The 21,249-nt window shown below is 35.5% G+C and overlaps 1 protein-coding gene across 1 annotated transcript in view; it reads right to left on the reverse strand.

The window, feature by feature from the left end:
* The window catches only part of ARID2 (AT-rich interaction domain 2), a 171,469-nt gene that overhangs the window by 256 nt on the left and 149,964 nt on the right, over nucleotides 1-21,249 (reverse strand). The window contains exons 18-22 of the mRNA XM_007463831.1: nucleotides 14,319-14,457; nucleotides 14,141-14,226; nucleotides 11,178-11,301; nucleotides 10,997-11,088; nucleotides 1-1,332 (exon numbers count right to left, since the gene is read on the reverse strand). The exon at nucleotides 1-1,332 is cut by the window's left edge and continues 256 nt beyond it. Coding sequence (XP_007463893.1) covers nucleotides 1,188-1,332; nucleotides 10,997-11,088; nucleotides 11,178-11,301; nucleotides 14,141-14,226; nucleotides 14,319-14,457 — 586 coding nt within the window. The 3' untranslated portion in view covers nucleotides 1-1,187. The remainder of the gene's footprint in view (nucleotides 1,333-10,996; nucleotides 11,089-11,177; nucleotides 11,302-14,140; nucleotides 14,227-14,318; nucleotides 14,458-21,249) is intronic.

A 21,249-nucleotide genomic window follows, 5' to 3' on the forward strand; every position in this document is an offset into this window, starting at 1 on the left:
ATACAATAAAATTCCACACTATATTAAGATAGAAAAAGTAGTGAAGAAAATATCATACCTGCACATAATGCATATATAACACAGGAGAAAACCTGTATAAAATTCCATGTATTTAAACCAATTTACAAATACAAAAAATTCTGTCCAAGCTCTGAGCTTGCACATGACAAACGTTTACAGTGGATACATGTTAGGGAAAACCAAAAAATACCTTCAAATAGTTTTTCTTCTACAAAAATGACATGAGATATATTATTCCATACTCTTTCAGCCAGCAAAATGAGTTCTACAAGGTGTATAATACAAAAAAAAAAAGAAAAAAAAAAAAAGAAAAAAAAATCACAGTTCCACAAAACTGTTTTGACTTTACAGCTTCAGTACCTTTGCAGAAGTATTTACACAAATTTAAAGAACATTCATCCACTGCATAGAATATATCACAATTACTTACAATTGACAGGAAAGTCTAGAAAACTTTAGAACCTACCAATAATGCTTCTAGGACACCACAGAATGTATTTCCAGTGGCTGCAGTGGCATGAAAGGTGTTCGTTCTATTCACAAATATTTACAAGATCTATTCAGACTGGTAAATTTTTATGATAATAAATAAGTGAAAATATATTGGCTCAAGTAAGAAAACCAAGCTACTGATTTCTAAACAAAACACACAATCCATAGCTAGATATTGGTGGCCCCCTCTGAGATCAGGGGGTATAGGTGTGCTGAAACTTTTTAATTATTCAAACCAGCTTAAACGGTTTTGTAAATATAAAAATGTGCTCCTTTTTGGATATAGATAAAAATATTTAATGCTTCTATTTCATCTGCTCATGTAGGTTTTACAATATTCCATGTATATTCCAATGTGGATGGTACTGAATTCTGATCATACCAGTTTCCATCAGGATCAGATCTGAGAGACATCCTGCAGATAAGCTGGTTGACAATCCCACAGCAGTTTTTTTTTTTTTCTTCTTTTTCTTCTTAGATTTTTTTTTTAAACAGAGAACAAAGGGATTCACTCAGAGATCAGAATACGAAGCTTCCCCTCAGCATCATGGGAGGAGATAAAAGAATTCATTCTATGGTCTCTGTTCCATTAAGACTTGGTGCTTTCTTCAGTAACAGTATGTGAAATGTATCTGACTTTTTTTGAGTCCCCACTATAGAAGTGGAATTGTTTTTCACTGCAGCATTTCTGAGTCTTTTTCTTGTTCTTTACTCTGAACTGTAAAATTAAGTTCATAAAGGCATTTGGCAAGGGTGGAGGAAGCTTCCATGTTACTAATGGCTAGCACTGATAAGTTGTTTTCATGTCTCTTTAACAATCTGGAAAAAAACATATAGAAGTTCATCAGTATCCAAGGTCACAATGATGACTCCTTACGGATTTTGCAAATTTAGAAACTAAAGTTTAAGGAAAAACAATACAAAGTTCCGTACTCAGTAAATGTTAATACAGCATTGCAGAAGGAGGAGGAGGGATCTGGGAAACAACTCGTTTAACCCATTCAATTTACAGAAGAGTAAACTGAGGCCAACTTGAGGCACCCCAAACTGAAATGACTTAGTTAAACAGTAGTGGCAGAATTAGGCAACGAGTCTGTTTGCCTTTTCTCCACGGTACTTTTCTGAATAAGGGAGACCACCCATCATAATTCTGTATTCTTCCTCATTCATGCGTCTAGAAAATTCAGATCAGGTCTCTATAACAGTCAAATTCATAAAAAGGATCAACGAGTGGAATGGTGTTTGCCTCCCTGTGGGGGGAGGCAGCAGTGAGGAACTACTAATCGTCAGGCATGAAGTTTCAGTTAAGCAAGATGAAAAAGCTCAGAGACCTGCTGAGCAACGCTGTGCCCACAGTCAACAGTAATGTAATGTACACTTAACAATTTGTTAAGGGGGTAGCTCTCATGTTAAGTGTCCTTGGAAAAAAAAATAAAAATTCAGATCATGTCAGAAAACAGCTGGAGAGGAACAAAATGGCTGCTTTTAAGAGATGACTTGAAAATAAAAATTATATTGTAGGTATGATGAGTTTCTTTCTTTTTATTAGGAAACAAAATAAGCCAGGCCAACATTTGGCTTAACTATCACCTGAATACCACATTACTCCATAAAGAAGGTGTTTTTAAAAAATTTATAGACTTTGAAAGAAAGTTTCCACCCCTCAAATTACAATATTGCTGTGACTGTGTATATAAAGAAGAGAAATTATAAAAAATGAGTACTGTCTACAGGCAGTGATGCCAAGGGTTGAGGAGAAAAGTGGTAAATCAGCCAGAAATGGAAGGATGGGTAGATACGTGATAAAGAAAGTACATACCTAAAATGTCAATGGTAAAAGCTAGGTGACTGGTATATGAGTGTTCACTGCAAAATTATTTCAAGTTTGCCTTATGTGTGAAAATTTTCACATTAAATGTTAGAAAAAAAATCAACGAGCATGAGATTACCAAAGAACCCATGAGATTCAGTGCCCTCATTTAAATAACCCTGAGTAAAAGGAACTAGCAGAAAGACTTCTAAATTTTGAATGAAAAACAATATAAGGAAACAACTTATAGGAACAAAGAAATTCAAAGCCAAAATTTAACATGTGGGGACTGTAGTCATCTTTACCATAGCAAAACAAAGTGAAACAAAAAAAAATATGTAAAACTGTTTAAAAAAATTGAGATTGATGTCTAATAAGTTGGGCATCTTTTCATACATTTTTTGGCTGTTAGGGTATTTGCTTTTGGAATTTCCATATGTACACACTCCACACACCCAAAAGAATGGCTAAAATTAAATATTAAAATTACAATAGCAAATGTTGGCAAGTATGTGGAGCAACTGAGACTCTCTCATAACATTGCTGGAGGGAGTGTAAATTGGTAAAACCACTTTGGAATTGTTTGGTGTTATGTACTAAAATAAAGCACCAATGAACTCACCAATCCTTCATAAAAGCTCAACAGAAATATGTACATATACGGCCAAAAAATGTTCATAGAATGTTCATAGCAGCATTATTCTTAATAGTCCCAAACTGGAAACAACCCATATGTCCATCAAAAATAGAATACGGAAAAAATAAATTTGAGTATATTCATACGACAGAATTCTACACTCTGCTATATACACACAGTACTGCTTCATGCAACGTGAATGAATTTCACAAACAATGTTGAGGAAAAAAAAGCTAGCACAAGGAAAAATATACTACATGATTTTACTTATATAAAGTTCAAAATCAAGTGAAGTTAATCTATGGTGTTACAGATCAGGACAGTAGTCCCACAGACAAGGACGGGGTAAAGACCGGGGTCACTTGGAGGGACTCCGTGGAACTGGTGTTGATCAATTTCGTAACTTGGATGGTTGGTTATGTGGTGGTTCACTTTGTGACAGTTCATTGAGCTTCACACTTCTGTTGTTTTTTACTTTTCTTTAGGCATGATTTACTTCAAAAGTTTATTTAACAAATTTTTAAATGAACTATAAAATGTCTACCATTTCTTTTTCTGGAAAAGAAAAAACAGCCATAAAAAACTCGATTTAAAAATAACCTACTAAGTGGAATCAAATTATTTCCCCTCTATAATCAATGAACATTTTGACAAAGGAAAAAGCCTTTACTTTCAAAAGCTTAACAAATAAAATCATATTTTCCAAATTGATGAACAGTCACATGTTAAAAAAGTATTCTTTCTTTTATTTTTATGTCACATGGATAAAACTAGAAAGACTACATTTCAATCACTAGGATGATTTTAAAGTAACCATTTCATTTTGATATAAATTAATATCTTTTATATTGGGAGGTTTTAAAGAATTAAATAAGCACTCACTAGATAAAAAAATGAAATATGCCTTTTTTGTTGTATAAAATGATATTCTTTCAATTTCAAATTTCAAAAGTTCCTTTATCTTTTTGATATGTTTAACAAAGCATAAACATTGTGTCACTTTAATGCACTTAATAGATAAGAAATAATTTGTAAGTAGCATTAGTGAAAACAATTTAAGACACAAATCAGCTTTTAGGGAAATAGCACAGTTTGATGCAAGTTTATCTCCTTTCCCTCCCAAAATGAATAAAAGAAATTTATTTTCTGGAGAAACTAAACCAGAAAGGGTTAGGATTTACAGAGACATAGCCGGCGTGAAGGAAAGTGAACGTACTGGACCCCAGTGAGGTCCTCCTGCCCACCCCACCCCCAATTCGGTTTCCACAGTGCAGGCCCTCACGGACTCTCCTTCAAAGGCAAGGAAATCAAAGATTCTTCTCTGGAGAAACAATCTCTACGAAGACTGACGTTTGAGGGGCTTCTAGAAAACAAACTGGTTCATCGGGGGTCACCCTAAAATGGCAATCACTAGTGACACGTGGGGGTCATGCATCCAGAGCTTCCAACTAGCTAGCAGGTATTTCATTCTTAAAATATAACACGAAGCCCCAAATCCTCAGACATTTCAAGGAATTTCGAGTACACAGCAACCATACTAGGAGCAGAAGAAACTTCAAAAATACTGGCATTAATATCCTGAGAGAGAGATGAGCAAGCACTGTATTCAACCTATGAATAGGATGTTATAAAAATAGCAACAACTGACAACTTAAAAAGAGCTCTTAGAATTTAAAGCATGGCAGATGAAGTAAAAATGCAGTAGATTTGATGATAAAGTCAAGGAAGTTTCTAGAAAACAGATTAAACAGACAAAAATGAAAGCTAAGAAAGAAAAGAAAGTTAGAGGATCACTCTACAAGGGTCTAGCATCCAAAGAAAACAGAAGTTCTAGAAATGGGAACAGACAATGGATAGCAGGGAATTATAAAAAGAAACATTTGAGAAAGTGTCCCATTACTTAAGGACATGAATCTCTTGATTGAAAGGATCCACTGAAATGAAATGCCCACTTTAATGACAGCAACAACAAAAAACACCTACAACAAGACACAGCATTCATGAAATTTCAGAATAACAGAAATTGGGGAAAAAAAAAAAAGACCCTAACAACTTCTGGAGGGTGCGGGGGTGGGGGGGAATAGATCTCATACAAAGGAATGGGAATCAGAATGTCACTGGACTTGTCAACAGCAAAGCTGCATGCTAGAAGACATTAGAGCAATGTCCTCAGATTTTTAAAGGAAAGTGATTTTTCAGTCTAGAATTCTATATCTAACCAAACTAGCAAGACTAAGGGTAGACTAAAAACATTTTCAGACAGGTAGGGTCTTGAAATTATTGGAGGACGTACCTTACTACAGTGAGGGAGGAACTCAAGTAAAAGAAGTAAGTAGGATTCAAGAAAAAGGTTTCAACATAGAAGGAATTCCCAAGGACAGCTGTGTACCAGGCCTATAAAAGTAAGCTGTCTAGACCACCAAGGCCAGTTTCCAAGGGGAAAAAAATGTAGAACTGAGAGAGGTTTAACAACTGTGTTTTTTAGATAGCTTATACATAGGCTTGAAAGATACTGATTGAAATATATGAGAAAATCAGCATTAGGCCCATTAATAGCTAATGAAGAAGCAAGACAATCATTAACCCCACAAAAACAAAGAGAGAAAAAGAAATGTAAAACAGTAGCACGTGGCTCAGCATCAAACAATACAACAACATCTGATTTAAGATGTAACAATATTATGAGGAAATGAAAAGCGTAAGGAAGAGAGGTTTTAACAGTGTTCAATAGAAAGAGAGTCAACAGGTAAAGTGTAAAATAGGTAAATTAAGAAATAGTAACATAAACATGTTATTTAGAAACATGGAGGCAAATATCAGAAAAATTAGCTCAACTTGTTGAAAGTTCTTCCTTGGATGTGGGTAGGAAGGGTGAAGTAGGGGATTATATAGTTTGTTATAAGCTTTACCATTTAATTAAAAAACTTTTTATAACAGCTTGAGACATAATTCATATACTACACAATTCACCTGTTTAAAGTGTATAATTCAGTGGTATTTAGTATATTAACAGAATTGTGCAACCATCACGACAATCAATTTTAGAATATTTTCATCATCCCCAAAAGAAACCAAATACTCATTAGTAGCCACTCTGCATTTTCCCCAAATCCCTCCTTTGTTCTTGTTTTTAGTTTTAAATTGTGGTAAAATGTACGTAATACAAAATATACTACTTTAACCATCTTTAAGTGTTTAGTTCAGGGGCATGAAGTACACTGACACTGTTGTGCAACCATCAACATCATCCATCGCCAGCACTTTTTCACCTTCCCACAACCAACAAGAACCCCCCACTGCCTCACTCCCCCAACCCCCTGCTGGGGGCTGTTACACTGTTCTACTTTCTAGGTACCTCATTTAAGTGGAATCATACAATATTTGTCATTTTGTGCCTGGCTTATTTCACTTAACACAATGTCTTCAAGGTTTACCCATGTTGTAGAATGTATCAGAATTTCATTATTTTTTTAAGGCTTTTTTTTTTTTAAGGCTGAGTAATATTCCATTGCATATACACACACATTTTAGTTACCCAGTCCTCTGTTGATGGACCGGTGGGATGCTTCTACCTTTTGGCTACTGTGAATAACACTGCCATGAAAATGGTGCATAAATATCTGTTCAACTCCCTGCTTTAAATTCCTCTGTGTATATACCCAAAAGTGGAACTGCTGAATGAAATGTTTAATTTTTTGACGAATGGTCACACTCTTTTCCACAGTGGCCGTGCCATTTTATATTTCCATCAGCAACACAAGGGTTCCAATTTTTCCACACTCTTGCCAACACTTAATTGTTTTCGATTTTTTGTTTGTTTGTTTTTAATAATAGCCACATTCTAATGGGTTTGAAGTAGTACCTCATTGTGGTTTTGATTTGCATTTTCCTAATGATTAGTAATGTTGAACATCTTTTCATATGCTTATTGGCCATTTATTTGTCTTCTTTGGAGATATTTCTATTCAAGTCCTCTGCCCATTTTTGATTTGGTTTGTTTTCTTTTTGTTGTTGAGTTTTAGGAGTTCTTTATATAGTCTGAATATTAACCCCTTTATCAGATATCTGATTTGTAATTCTTTTCTCCCATTCTGTTGAATGTCTTTTTATTCTATTGATAGTGTCCTCTGATGCACAAGTTTCTAATTTTGATGAAATTCAATCTATGTTTTCTTTTGTTGCCTGTGCCATTGGTGTCATATCCAAGAAATCACTGTCAAATCCAATGTCATGAAGCTTTTTCTAAGAGTTTTATAATTTTAGCTCTTACTTTTAGGTCTTTGATGCATTTTGGGTTAATTTTTGCATATGGTGTTAGGTAAGGGTTCAACTTCATTCTTGTGCATGTGAATTTCCAGTTTTCCCAACTCCATTTGTTGAAAAGACTATCTTCCTCATTGAACAGAGAATTGGCATCCTTACTGAAAATCATTTGACCACATATGCAAGGACCACATATGTCTGGGCTCTCCATTCTGTTTCCTTGGTTAATATGTCTGTCTTTATGTCACTAAAGACAGTACACTGTTTTGATTACTATAGCTTTGCAGTGAAGTTTGAAATCAGAAAGTATGAGTCCTCTAACTTTGTACTCCCTTTTCCAGATAGTTTTGCTATTCAAGGTTCCTTGAGATTCCATATGAATTTTAGAACAAATATTTCTATTTCTGCAAAAATGTCACTGAAATTTTGATAGGGGTTGCATTGAATCTGTAGATTGCTTTCAGTAGTATTGACATCTAAACTATATTAAGTCTTCCAATCCATGAACAAAGGATGTCTTTCCATTTATTTACATCTTCTTTAATTTCTTTCAGCAATGCTTTATAGTTCTCAATGTACAAGTCTTTCACCTCCTTGGTTAATGTGATTATTTTATTCTTTTGATTTATTGTAAATAGAACTGTTCGTTTCTTTTTCAGATTGTTCATTATTAGTGAAAGTATCATTTGATTTTTAAATAAGACCCATGTGTTACACTGACAAAAGGTATACATCAAAAAGAGGAGAAACATATTGCAATTCTCCAAAGCTCAAGTTTAGTCATAAAGGAGATAAACTGCATTTAAAAAGTTTACATTATTTTTATTTATTTATTTACTTTTTGTGGTACGCAGGCCTCTCACTGTTGTGGCCTCTCCCGTTGCGGAGCACAGGCTCCAGACGCGCAAGCTTAGTGGCCATAGCTCACGGGCCTGGGCCCTCCGCGGCATGTGGGATCTTCCCGGACCGGGGCGCGGACCCGTGTCCCCTGCATCGGCAGGCGCACTCCCAACCACTGCGCCACCAGGGAAGCCCCAAAGTTTACATTATTCAATCAGATTCTGAACTTAAAATTTTTAAAAATGCTGACATTTCATACTCTTCAGTATACTGTACTGTAAGAATGAAAGTAAATTTCCATATATCTTCCTGTTGACCTGTAATTTTCTTATTGCAAATAGAATTTGCTTTAGTTTAAAAAAAAAAAAATCACACCCGTTAACTTACTCCACCAGAGACAAGGAAATATATCAACAAAGAATTATCTTTTGCAATATCTGATTTCCTATACTTTTTTCTTCACATATGTTTTGCCAGATTCTGTCAGTACTCCTGCTCTAGCAAAACTCCTCATTATTGGAATATTCAATAGAGGTTCTACATGGGGATTTCAACCCAGACTGGGAGGGTGAATGGGAAGAATTTAATGGATTGTTTTAATTCTTTTGCTTCTGCTTTTCTAAGATCATAGCACCTGAAGATGCCAAAAGACATCTAGAAGGTTTAGAGTTAAATAAAATAACAAAATCAACAACAAAACACAAACTGTAAGATGAAAACTTTGGTTCAATAATTATATTAGATGTAGCCAGAGTGGCTCTGCTGTAAGCCTAAGAATGTACAATTTGAATGTGAGGGAAAAGTTATAAAATTACTTTCAGAATTCTAGCTGTCTATACAAATTCCAGATCAGAGCTCTAGGAAAAAATGAATTTTTGAGACCTTCCTCCCTTCCATCTGTCTATCAGTCAAATATTTATTGAATCACTGTTATATTCCCAACACTATGTTAGGCACTGAGGACACAAAAACAAAAATATTCAACCCCTGCTTTCACAGATCTCATCATGTAAGGTGGTAACAAAGCAATGTGTGGGGGGCACCTTAGGTCAAGGGTAGGTAGTGAGGGAGATGTCAGGAAAGGAAGAGGTGACCTGGGTTGAGTCTTGAAGGATGAATAGGAAGTAGGGATTATCTCTGATGTATTGGGCAATTGGGCTACAAAGATTAATCAGAGAAAATCTGTAGTTAGGTCAGAAGTGGAAAAAAGCCACATAAAAAACTACTTACAAAACACTAAGATGAAATGTTATAAGACAGACATGTTACAAAAATAGAGAAGAACAAACTCAGTGAGGAAGGGGGACACAGCCCAGGAAAAGCAACACACAGAAGCCAACGTCTGAGCTGAATCACGGAGGGCTTGCAGATACTAAATGGGCCACAACACAGGGAGGACAGTATAGCACTGGAACAAATGTACAAAAGTGCGACACGAAAGACGTCTTGCATGGTTGGAATCTGCATGTGGTTTAGTTTGGCTAAAATTGAAATGTAGCAAAAGGAGGGGTGGGGAGGGAAATACAGTTAGAAAGGAAGGAAGAACTCATGAATGATGCTGGGAGATGCTAGTGACAAAACCTTCCTATTTCTTTTTTTTTCCCTGAAAAACTATGCTTATTTTTCATTTGAGTGTTAAGAATTTTTCTTATTCCTCTGTGGGAATACTTGATACACTAAATATAGTAACTTTTGTCATTAAAAATACTTTTTAAAACTTTTAGTTTCAAGTTTTATTCATCATTAATTTGCAGAAGCTTTAAAGTTTGACATAGTTAAATTAATTGCTTTTTTTTTTTGTAATCGATGGCACTGTTTTTATGTTTGGAAAGTCCAGTTGGAAGGTTACTGCAAGAAATATCATTAAAGACCCAACACGAGGTAAAATGGGGGGAGGAGAACCAAGGTAGATTCGACTAACAGTATGTGAGAGGAGAGAGACCAGGAGAGAACATCACTATCTGGAAGGCAAGACGCATCAGAGGACACCTTCCCAATGAAGGAGCCTGAGTTGGGTCAGCTGAAGATGGAGGACGAATAATACTAGAATATTAGCTTCAAGCTTCAAGGGAGATAAAGGAGGCAAATCCACATTTGCTCTCCCTAGGGGTTAGAGTTATTGTTTCCAGTTGCTACAGATCTACAAAATCCTAAGTTTTCTCTTAAGTTCACTAAAATGTAACTTTTAAAACTTCAGAGTATTATAGTGAATCTCAGCACACGTATGGCTTTGATGGTTTCATTAAAACGGTAATTATCAAACTGAATTCCATTCTAATTCCACATGATTCAAGTGAGCAATTCATTTTTCCTCCCAGTAAACTCCTAAGTTTTCTCTTGTAGATCTACTTTTTGCTCTAACTTCTATGACCAGGGCTTCCCTGGTAGCGCAGTGGTTAAGAATCTGCCTGCCAGTGCAGGGGACACGGGTTCGAGTCCTGGTCCAGGAAGATCCCACATGCTGCGGAGCAACTAAGCCCGTGCTCCACAACTACTGAGCCTACGCTCTAGAGCCCGCAAGCCACAACTACCGAGCCTGCGTGTCACAACTACTGAAGCCCGTGCACCTAGAGCCTGTGCAACGCAACAAAGAGTAGCCCCTACTTGCCGCAACTAGAGAATGCCCACACGCAGCAATGAAGAACCAATGCAGCCAAAATAAATGAATATTAAAAAAATAAACTTAAATTCTATGACCAGCAAGAAATTTAACCTAATGAAACAAGTTAAAAGAAAACCTTTTGGTTGTTTCAACTTCTATTTTTTTGGCTTTTAAGAATCCATGACGGCCTGAGCTTGACATAAGCTTTCGGACATATCCAAAAATTGATGAGAAAAGCAGTGAATAAAATGCAGACATCTAACCTTATTAACTTATGGGTAAAAGTAAAACAATCTAGATTCACTCTGGCTACAGAAAACAGATTACTCACCTGCGACCACATTCTGAATATTTACCAATATTTTTTAATATTAAGGCAGCTGTTAGTCGGATGTGTTTAGTTATTGGTCCCTCTTTTTCATCCTTAGAAAGGAAAAGAAAAGAAAAAGAATAAAGATCTAAATCACACAGCGTGCACACATTTACAGATAAGGCTTTCGAGGCTTACTCACTGTAAAATCTCGAAAGACAAGGTTTCTTGATCCTCTCCTAAGAGCCATAAGGGCAGCACTGGGATGATTCACAATGGCCTTTTGTGCTCTCGGAGCTGAGCTTGTGCCCCCTACAGCTGGCTGCCTAAATTGACCAGAGAGAGAAAGAGATTGTTAACAATGATGCAGCAGACAGACTGATAATGAATGACCAACCTGCCAACCCCTAAGGTGGTTGCTCTGAAACTCTGGATACAGGGTGAGTAAAAGCTCCCGTGGCCCAGCAGTAATATTTACTCTTGTGTCAGCCTAGGCATAAGGGCTCTCGGTATCAAGGAGAAGTTTCAAGTCTTTTATTTTCCAATCTATCAACTTTAAAGCAAACAACAGATGTTCTGGTACAGCCCATATATAAATACAACATAGTATTCAAAGTTGTGAAGTTCACATCTTTGAATGCAATGTAAAGATGTTAACAAAGACTAGTCTACAATTTGAGCTGCAAATTATTTTTGCTAAACTGTACCTAGGAGTAAAATAATATTACCTGAGAATGTACTGGTATATGTATAGGTCACCCAGGAAAAGATAACCTAATATGATAATAATACAAAATTATGCCAACTACTACACTTCAAACTATTACTATGTTACATAATTTTTCTTCATTATTTACTAATTTCAATCAATTCTTTCAGTATAGCTCTACTGTCCTTTAGGAAAGATACAGAATGGAGGGACTGCAGAGGTAGATTTTATATAAAATCAGATTTCAAACTACTCTAGGTTTCCTTCGCCAAGCAGAAAAATTGTATCAGTATCTGCTGTATTCTGGTGGGGCAGGAGTGGCGAGAGCACTGGCTCACAGTGAGGAAATCCTATTTCTGACACTGTAACTATAGCTGCATGACTTTCAAGTTCAGTTTGCCCCTCTGTGCTTCAGGTTTTGCATCTGTAAAGTGGGGATATTTCTGGCACCTTTTTACATAAGTAAACTAATTCTGAATATTAAGTAAGTTAACATAAAAGCAATCTTTAAATTGTAAACCACTTTTTATCTATATCTGCTTATAGATGTCTACAAGTAAGGATATCTATATATGGACACAGATGAAAATTATTATTAGATTTCATGTATAAGTGACAAAGATTTTTGATTGATTGTAACTGATATACCAAATATAAGTTCCTCCAAATTTGAGCAAAATCAAACATACTGCAACATACTCTTATAGGCTACATAATACATAGAAATTAAATACAGTTCACCCTTGAACAACATGGGAGTTAGGGGTACCCACTCTCTCTGCAGTGAAAAATCCGCATATAACTTTACAGTTGGCCCTCCATATCCACAGTTCCACATTTGTGGGTTCAACCAACCACAGATGGTGCAGCACTGTAGTATTTACCGTGACAAAAATCCGCATATAAGTAGATCCTCTCAGTTCATATCTGTGTTGTTCGAGGGTCAACTGTACAGTGAAAATTACAGAAAAAGATACTTGGCAGAAAAATGACTTTCTACTGCCTTTAGGGTAAAATCCAAACTCATGATTATGGCTTATGAAACCCTCAGCTATTTACTCCTCATTCTTTGGGTCTCAGTTTGGATGTGCTTTCTACCAGAAAGCCTTCCCTGGTCTCCTAGGTTGGTTTAGGTGGGCTCTCACAGTGTCTTGTGCATATCTTCATTTTAGGACTTATTACACCATATAATAAGAATTACCTATACCTCTCACTGCATCTCCAGACTTGAAAACAGCAAAACATCTTGGTCACGTATACCTCGTGCTATACCTTAGTGCCTAGCACGTGGAATAAACAGTAATGGAGAGAATAAAGTAAACAGTAATGGAATGAATAAAGTATGTAAGCAGCTTCTGTGTTCCTATACTTCTGGTTCTCTGTCTGAAATTTCAACTCTGTGAAGTTACACTATATTTTGTTCTTAGAATTCCCTATGTCTGGCATAATGACCAGTACACAGCAGTATCTCAATAAATGGTGACAAATTAGTTTATTTTCACATTATGAGAATTTAAAATACAGTTGTCCCTTGGTGTCCACGGGGGATTGGGTCCAGGACCCTCTGTGGATACCAAAATCCTGGAACCAATCCCAGGCAGATACCGAGCGATGACTGCATTTGCATATAACCTACACACATCTTCCTGTGTGCTTTGAATCATCTCTAGATTACTTATATACCCAATACAATGTAAATGCTATGCAAATAGTTGCCAATGCATGGCAAATTCAAGTTTTGCTTTTTGGAGCTTCCTGAAATTTTTTTTTTCCCAAGTATTTTTGATCCCTGGTTGGTTGAATTCTCAGATGCCGAACCTGAGGATATGGAGGGCAGACTGTATTTTTCAGGTTACAGAGTTTACAACTAAAGGCCTCAGAAAACAGAACAGGAAATACTATGTAAATCTAATAAGGACCTTACAGGAATCTACAGCTAACTCAGAACTTGACTACAAGTATGTGTTCATGAAATAATAGGTAAATGAATAACCATATAGCAAATGTGACATATACAATTTTATATTGGACCCTCACATGCCACCTTGGCCTCTCCTCAGGAGTAGCTGTAAGAATAAATCTCTTTGCCATTATCAAGTACATGTTCAACTACTCTCTCAAAGGACAAAGAACCATATATTTATTTCCAGTTTACAAAGCATTTCTCATATATCATCTGTCATTACTTCCAATGACTTGTCTACAAAGTGGAATCAAAATATTAGAGCTACAAGGTACTTACAGACCATGTGGTCCAGCCAAAATGAGAAGTGATTCCTAGGGCATTTACACAATTTGAACAGGGTCACATACATAGCTGGTTAATGGTAGAGCTGGACTACAACCCAGGTTTCCTGTCTCCCAATATACTAAATTGCCTTCTATTACTAAGTTTTGCCTGGTTTCCTGATTTGTCTTTTTTTATGTGCAACAGGAAGTAAACTCAGATTCCTTACTTGATAGAAGATTTCTGACTTCCTGCTTGTCCTGGTTCGTCTTGTTTTAATCCTGCAAGCAGGGCATCCTTTGAACAGTGTTTGTCCTTTTTGAGAAAGAGGAAGTAAAAAACATATGCATCAAGATCTTTAACACAACCAAATGAGTTACAAACCAAATAGTATTAAGAAAGTGTACCTGTAAGTGGGTAATGAAAGAAAACCTCTGTCGCTGAAAAGGCTCACAACCTTCCCAAAGACACTGCCCTGGATATACGTCCTTCCCTCCATGTTCAGTTGCTGCATGGTAGAAAACCTGTGAGGGGGTCTGAAACCACCTACAAAAAATAAAAGCAGTAGAAGTTTTCTAACACTTAGATATGTTCTTTAAAATAGAAAACCTGCTCTCCTAATATAAAAGCTCCAGATCAATATATAGAAATATTAAGCAAAACAGTGCAAACAAATTTCAAGTTCATTTCATTTCAAAGAGTGTTTTTTAAATTTCTGCTTATATTTAAAGTCAAATAATTGTTCTGAACACTTCTGGTAATTTGTTTTAAGCTTAGTGTTTCGATCTTAATTCCCTACCTTCAATGAAGGTCAGTTAAGAATCCCTTGAAAGTAAATAAAATTTCACTTTAAAACACAACAGAGCATTATTTTATAAACAAATACCATACTCTTGTACTTTTAGAAGCTGCTCAAGCATTTATCAGATTTCATATTACATATAATAAACTCTAGCATATTCAATCTAAAAATCTAAATGCTACACATTTTGGTGACTCTGACTTTTTAGTTGAATTCACATTTTGTATGTCCATCCATGTTTAAGAAGTCATGTCTCTCGTTTCTCCAACATCACACCCTATTCACTCACAGACCCTGAGGCTTAATATTAATAATACAAATGCCTGAGTGTATCCGGCCAAGGACAGAAACCTGAAGAAAATCAGATACTATACTCCCTTGTTAATTAGAATACATGGTAATGAAAGAATACTGGAATCCAGACAGCAAAGAATACGTTAAAAGACTTCAATTACTAATTAGTAACTCAAATATTTATACAGTCAATAGCTTTGAAGTTTATGGCAGCTCTCTCAGGATCTAATTTTTTATGGATGTCAGATAAACGTGTCTATATTTGAGCCAATTTTTGATGTGGAGCACATATATAATATTTCAAATTAATATTCCTTCAGGAAATGATAGGCATTTTAAAATAAATTTTAATCAAAAGAATTAAATACTGAATTATAAAAGACAAGGTCAAAATTCACTGTAACTGACATATTTCATACCATTTATATTCATCTATATAAATACTTACCAAAAGTTTATTGTAAAACTATCATGGGTTCAAAGAATTAATATTAGTGTAGTGTGTTAAAGTGTCCACACTACCCAAAGCAATCTACAGAGTCAGTGCAATCCCTATCAAAATTCCAATGGCATTTTTCATAGAAATAGAACAAGCAAGCCTAAAATTTGTATGGAACCACAAAAGACCCCAAAAAGCCAAAGCAATCTTGAGAAACATGAAAAGCTGGAGGCATCATGTGCCGTGATCTCAAACTATATTACAAAGCTACAGTAATCAAAACAGTATGGTATTGGCATAAAAACAGACACATAGATCAATGAAACAGAACAGAGAGCCCAGAAATAAACCCATATATAGTCAATTAATTTGTGATAAATATATGATAGAAAAAAAGACATTGTCTTCAATAAGCAGTGTTGGTAACACTGGATAGCCACATGCAAAAGAATGAAACTGGACTGCTCTCTTATACCATACAAAAAAATTCACTCAGAATGGATTAAAGACTGGAATGTAAGGCCTGAAATCATAGAACACCTAGAAGAAAACATAGGTGGTAAGCTCCCTGATATAGGCTTCAGCAATGATTTTGTAGATTTGACACCAAAAACAAAGCCAACGATAAGCAAAAATAAATAAGCAAAAATAAACAAGTGGGACCACATCAAACTAAAAAGCTTCTGCAAAGCAAAGGAAACAATCCACAAAATGACAAGACAATGTACTGAATGGGAGAAAATATTTACAAATCATATATCTGATAAGGTGTTAATATCCAAAATATATAAAGAACTCATACAACTCAGCAGCAAAAACCCAAAAACTAAAAAATGGGTCAAGGTTCTAAATAGACATTTTTCCAAAGAAGACATATAGGTACATGAAAAAATGCTCAACATCACTAATCAAAACCACAAAGAGATATCACCTCACATCTGTTAAGATGACTACTATCAAAAACACAAGAAATAAGAAGTGTTTGTGAGGATATGGAGAAAACAAAACCCCTGCCCCTGTGCACTCTTGGTAAGAATGTAAATTGGTGTGGCCACTGTGGAAAACAATATAGAGGTTTCTCAAAATATTAAAAATAGAACTACCATATGATCCAGCAATTCCTGTTCTGGATATTTATCCAAATAAATGAAGACACTAACTTGAAAAGATATGTGCATCCCCATGTTCACTGCAGCATTATTTATAACAGCCAAGATACAGAAACAACCTAAGTGTCCATCGACAGATGAATGGAAAGAAAATGTGGTATACACACACACACACACACACACACACAGAAATATTAGCCATAAAAAAAGAACAAAATCTTGCCATCTGAGACTACTTGGATGGACCTCAAGGGAATCATGCTAAGTGAAATTTGTCAGACAGAGAAAGACAAATACCCTATGACCTCACCTAATATGTTGAAGCTGAAAAAAAGAAAAACAAAACAAAACAAGACAAACCCTCCTACTAAGCTCATCGGTAAAGAGAAGAGACTGGTGGTTGTCAGGGGCAGGAGGTGGGAGGGCGGAATGTGAAATAGGTGAAGGAAGTCAAAAGGTACAAAATCCTAGTTATAAAATAAATAACTCATGGGGATGTAATTTTTTTAAAAGTTTACTGTGTAACTAAAATCAGTAAGTACATTTTTAGTTTTGGAATTTCTTTTTCAGTACTCATAATGCGATTTCATTAATATGAAATATATGACTGGAGTGCAACTAACTGTCACAAGAAAACAGTTCTTATTCTACTTTTAAGATTTTACCTAAATACTATTAATTTATTAATTGAAAAGTAAAATTGTTTACACACACACACAGACATACAAACCAAAATCCAAATGTACTACTACTTGTCACTAGTCAAAATGGTATCTATTTTTAAACTATTTTGCAATACATTAAATGAATCAAGTTTATTTACAATACACAAAATTGATGAATTCACCAGTCACAAGAAAAAAGGATAAAGTTAGTATTTCTTTAGATCAATTTAAATTACTAAATATACACAACTCTGTGTGTGTGTGGTTTTAAGACAAGAATTTTTAAGTGCTCACTTTACCTGCCCAAGACAGAATCTATTATTTCCCTCTTACCTACTATGTTTCCCTTCATCCTAAGTCTATTTTCTCTTTATTCATTTAACTGTTCGAGTCATACAAACCAGTCTCTGACGGACTATGGTACAAGGTGAAGTTCTAAAATAGTGATGAAGTTGGCTACAGTGATCCTATGAGGGTGGAGAGAAGTTAGGGATTCCAAATCCCCTAAGTGGAATATCTGGATTTAAAATGCTTAAATGTAATTTCAATGCAAAACAGTGACTTTTCAGAACACTATGGATTTTTCTGAGATGGAGAAGAATAAGACACGAAGTGGGATGTCATTACTGTTTGCAAGTGTGTCTAAACAATCTTCCTACTACCCTTCCATCAACAACCTACCCCAAGTCCCCCCAAACAAACAACATGTTCACTTAAAGAGATAAGAAAAATTCAAAAGAGCAACCAAATGAAAATAAAAATTCTCTGTGATCCAATTATCCAGACTGCTAACATTTTGGTATATATGCTTTAAGTCTTTTCTGTGTATATGTATTTCTTAAACAAAACTGAGTTTGTTTTGTTTTTTTAATTGAAGTATATAGTTGATGTACAATGTAGTGTTAGTTTCTGGTGTACAGCAAGTGATTCAGTTATACATATATTTATCCTTCCCCCACGCCCTTTCCCCTTTGGTAAACATAAGTTTGTTTTCTATGTCTGTGAGTCTAAGACTGGGTCTGTTACTGATACAGTTTTATATACTGCTGCCACAGTATGGTTATATGGTGCCTTTGCACAAATTTAAAGAATACCTTCCTTAAGATTCTTTACTGCCATCTGCTGAAAAACTGTTGTTAATAAATATATAATTTCTGGCATGTACAATCTGAAGGGTGCCTCCCCCCTTCCCCACACAGCTCTGGGGACACACAACCACAGGCAGAGGAAATGGGCAAATAACATTTCTCTGAAACACATTTTACTTACTGTTAATCTAGCTTCCAGGGTGGCTGGAGGGCTTAAATGTGATGATACGTGTAAAATTATTTGGCAAATAGTATGCCAACAATAAATTATCATCACGATCGTTATTACTAGCAGTAGTCGTAGTGGTGGCACTGGTAACCTCTTTTTTTTTTTTTAACCTTGCCCATCCGACTAATCATCTACTCTGAGGTCTTTCCCACAACTATTCCCAAACTGCCAAGCTTTGCTCAATAAAATTTAGCTGACCTCCAAGTTAATGGTCCCGATTATCAAGTGACTCTTACTATTACTCACAACTCATTTTATTAATTTCTGTTCCTAAAAACATTCCCCACAGAAACTGCTCCAAACTTTCACCTTTTGTTAAACATTGAACCTCAATCTTACTATTTTAGAGCTCATCTTCACCTGTATTAGTGTATAGGGACTTTCATATCTCTGGAAAAAAAAAAAAGATTACTGAAGGAACTTAAGTTACTCTATTACAGCTTCCTTAACTTCCTTTTTCTATATAATAATTCTTCTGTCATTAACCATCTTTCCTTCCCTTGGATATTACCCAGAAGCAGTCACTGTTTCCAGAGTTAACTCCTTCACTTATACACTGGATTCTATTGTGTTGCTTCATAAACTACCCGTTCTTTTGCATCTTCTATCTTTTCCTTTCTACTGAATGTTATACTTAAGTGTAACAATATAAATGCTACTCCAACTAAAAACAATAGAAACAACACTTTTTCTTTGATCCTGTTACTTTCACGAAGGATAGAAACTAGATTTACAATATTTGACAAAGTGATACAAAATTTAATACATTTATTATAGTAACTATATCTGATGCGTTTTTTCTCAGTCATTGGCCATCTTTCAAAGATATATACTATTTTCAATTACATCATCAGTACAATTTATAATGGCTAGTCCCCTGCTCATTACGTAAATAACTGCAGCTAAAGCTCAGGATTGGCTTTTATGCTTTCACTGAAATCCCTTTCAGCCAAATTCCTTTTTTCTTTTCATTCTAGTGAAAAGCTGTTTGGTTAAACTAAACAAGTTATTCACATAAGGCTACTAGGTGCAAGTTTCCTGATTCCAACTCCCCCAAGCAAACAATGAAGGTTAAATCACTTTGTACCAAAACTTTTAAAAGCTAAAAACCATTACTTTATTGGTGTAATGTACACTGTGATTATTATTGTCACTTTTCCTACCATCAAACACTTCCTTAGGCATCATGAAAACAAGTGAAGTAAATGAAGCACACTTTTTCTACTACTTTAAGACTTCATTACTTAAAAGCCTGCAATCTATGCAAGGAGGTAATATATTAATAATACATTTTGAATGTTATGCTATTTTAATAATTCACCATACGCAAAAGAAAAGTTTAAAAGCAAACATCTGTATCTATAAAGCTAAGATTGTTTTCTTTGTCTTTAAAACATAACTAAAAGGGCTGAAAATAGCACTTCAGTTCAGGTAGTTTCATTTACAGTTTTCCTAATTGCTCAAGTTCTTGGCAGGCTATTTTTCTTTAATGACCAAAAAGTATTCCATATCCCTCTTAATAGCCCTCCTGCTGCAAAAAAATTTAATTTGACTTAAAAGACATGGGATATATATTTTATAAGAAAATTTTAGTTTAAAAGCAAGATGTGCATTTAAATGTTAATAAATGCACATAAATGATATATCAAAAAATCTACACTGCAAACGTATTTTAGGTTTAAAAAAAAGCTATATTATCAGTTGTAGAACAATTACCTTTTACTTCAACCCTTGACATCTAGTTGTTTTACACAGATATATTCTACGGCAAAAGAAATATCAAAGGTACACATTATTTGTATTTAAAGATTTAGTAAAAAGCTGCTAAAACTTGGGAGGTGGGAGAAGCCCAAACCAACAACCTTGCTGGGAGACTAAACCCAATTTTTATTATATCCGGTTGTTAAAGTTCATAATATAAAAGAAGAAAACTACTGGGAATTCCCTGGCGTTCCAGTGGTTAGGACTCCGAGCTTCCACTGCAGGGTGCATGGACTCGACTCCTGGTCAGGGAACTAAGATCCCACAAGCCATGCAGTGGCCAAAAAAAAAAAAAAAAAAAGACAGCTATTAAAAGAAATTAGTTTATTGCTGTAATATAGGACTAAAAATTACAAATGCAAACTGGACAGCCCAAAATCAGTACTTGTGTTCCTGGAAACTAAATGTTGCTGTTGCTACAGAAATGAATTCTCCACTCTCAGCTTCTCTGCCCCAGTCAGTCCAGATTCAAAGCCACAGACAGGAACGACTGACTGACTGGCTTAGCTACCAGAGGCAATGAGGAAAGAAGCAAGTATCTGGCCTATTGTCCTGCCTCCCAGTAACAATTTATGGGAAATATCTCAACCAAGGAAGGGGGCTCCCAAAGGAGGACAGCCAAAACCAACTGCCTTTGGCTCTGCCTCCTTTCCTCCTAATAAGTAATAATATCAATAATATTATAAGAAAATATTAATAAAAGTAGTAATATTACTGAAAACTAACAGAGGAAAGGATTTCTGTATTTGCTCTTTGATCCTCTAGCACCAACTCCTACTAACCTACTGTTCTGTGATGCAGTCACATATTTTACATAGCAAAACAGACAACATATTCTCAGGGATCTTGTTTAAATATGCTTTTAAAATGTGAACCCTCTTGGGCTTCCCTGGTGGCGCAGTGGTTAAGAGTCCGCCTGCCGATGCAGGGGACACGGGTTCGTGCCCTGGT

Source organism: Lipotes vexillifer, unplaced genomic scaffold (genome assembly GCF_000442215.2).
Source record: "Lipotes vexillifer unplaced genomic scaffold, Lipotes_vexillifer_v1.1 scaffold1587, whole genome shotgun sequence".
NCBI lineage: Eukaryota > Metazoa > Chordata > Mammalia > Artiodactyla > Lipotidae > Lipotes > Lipotes vexillifer.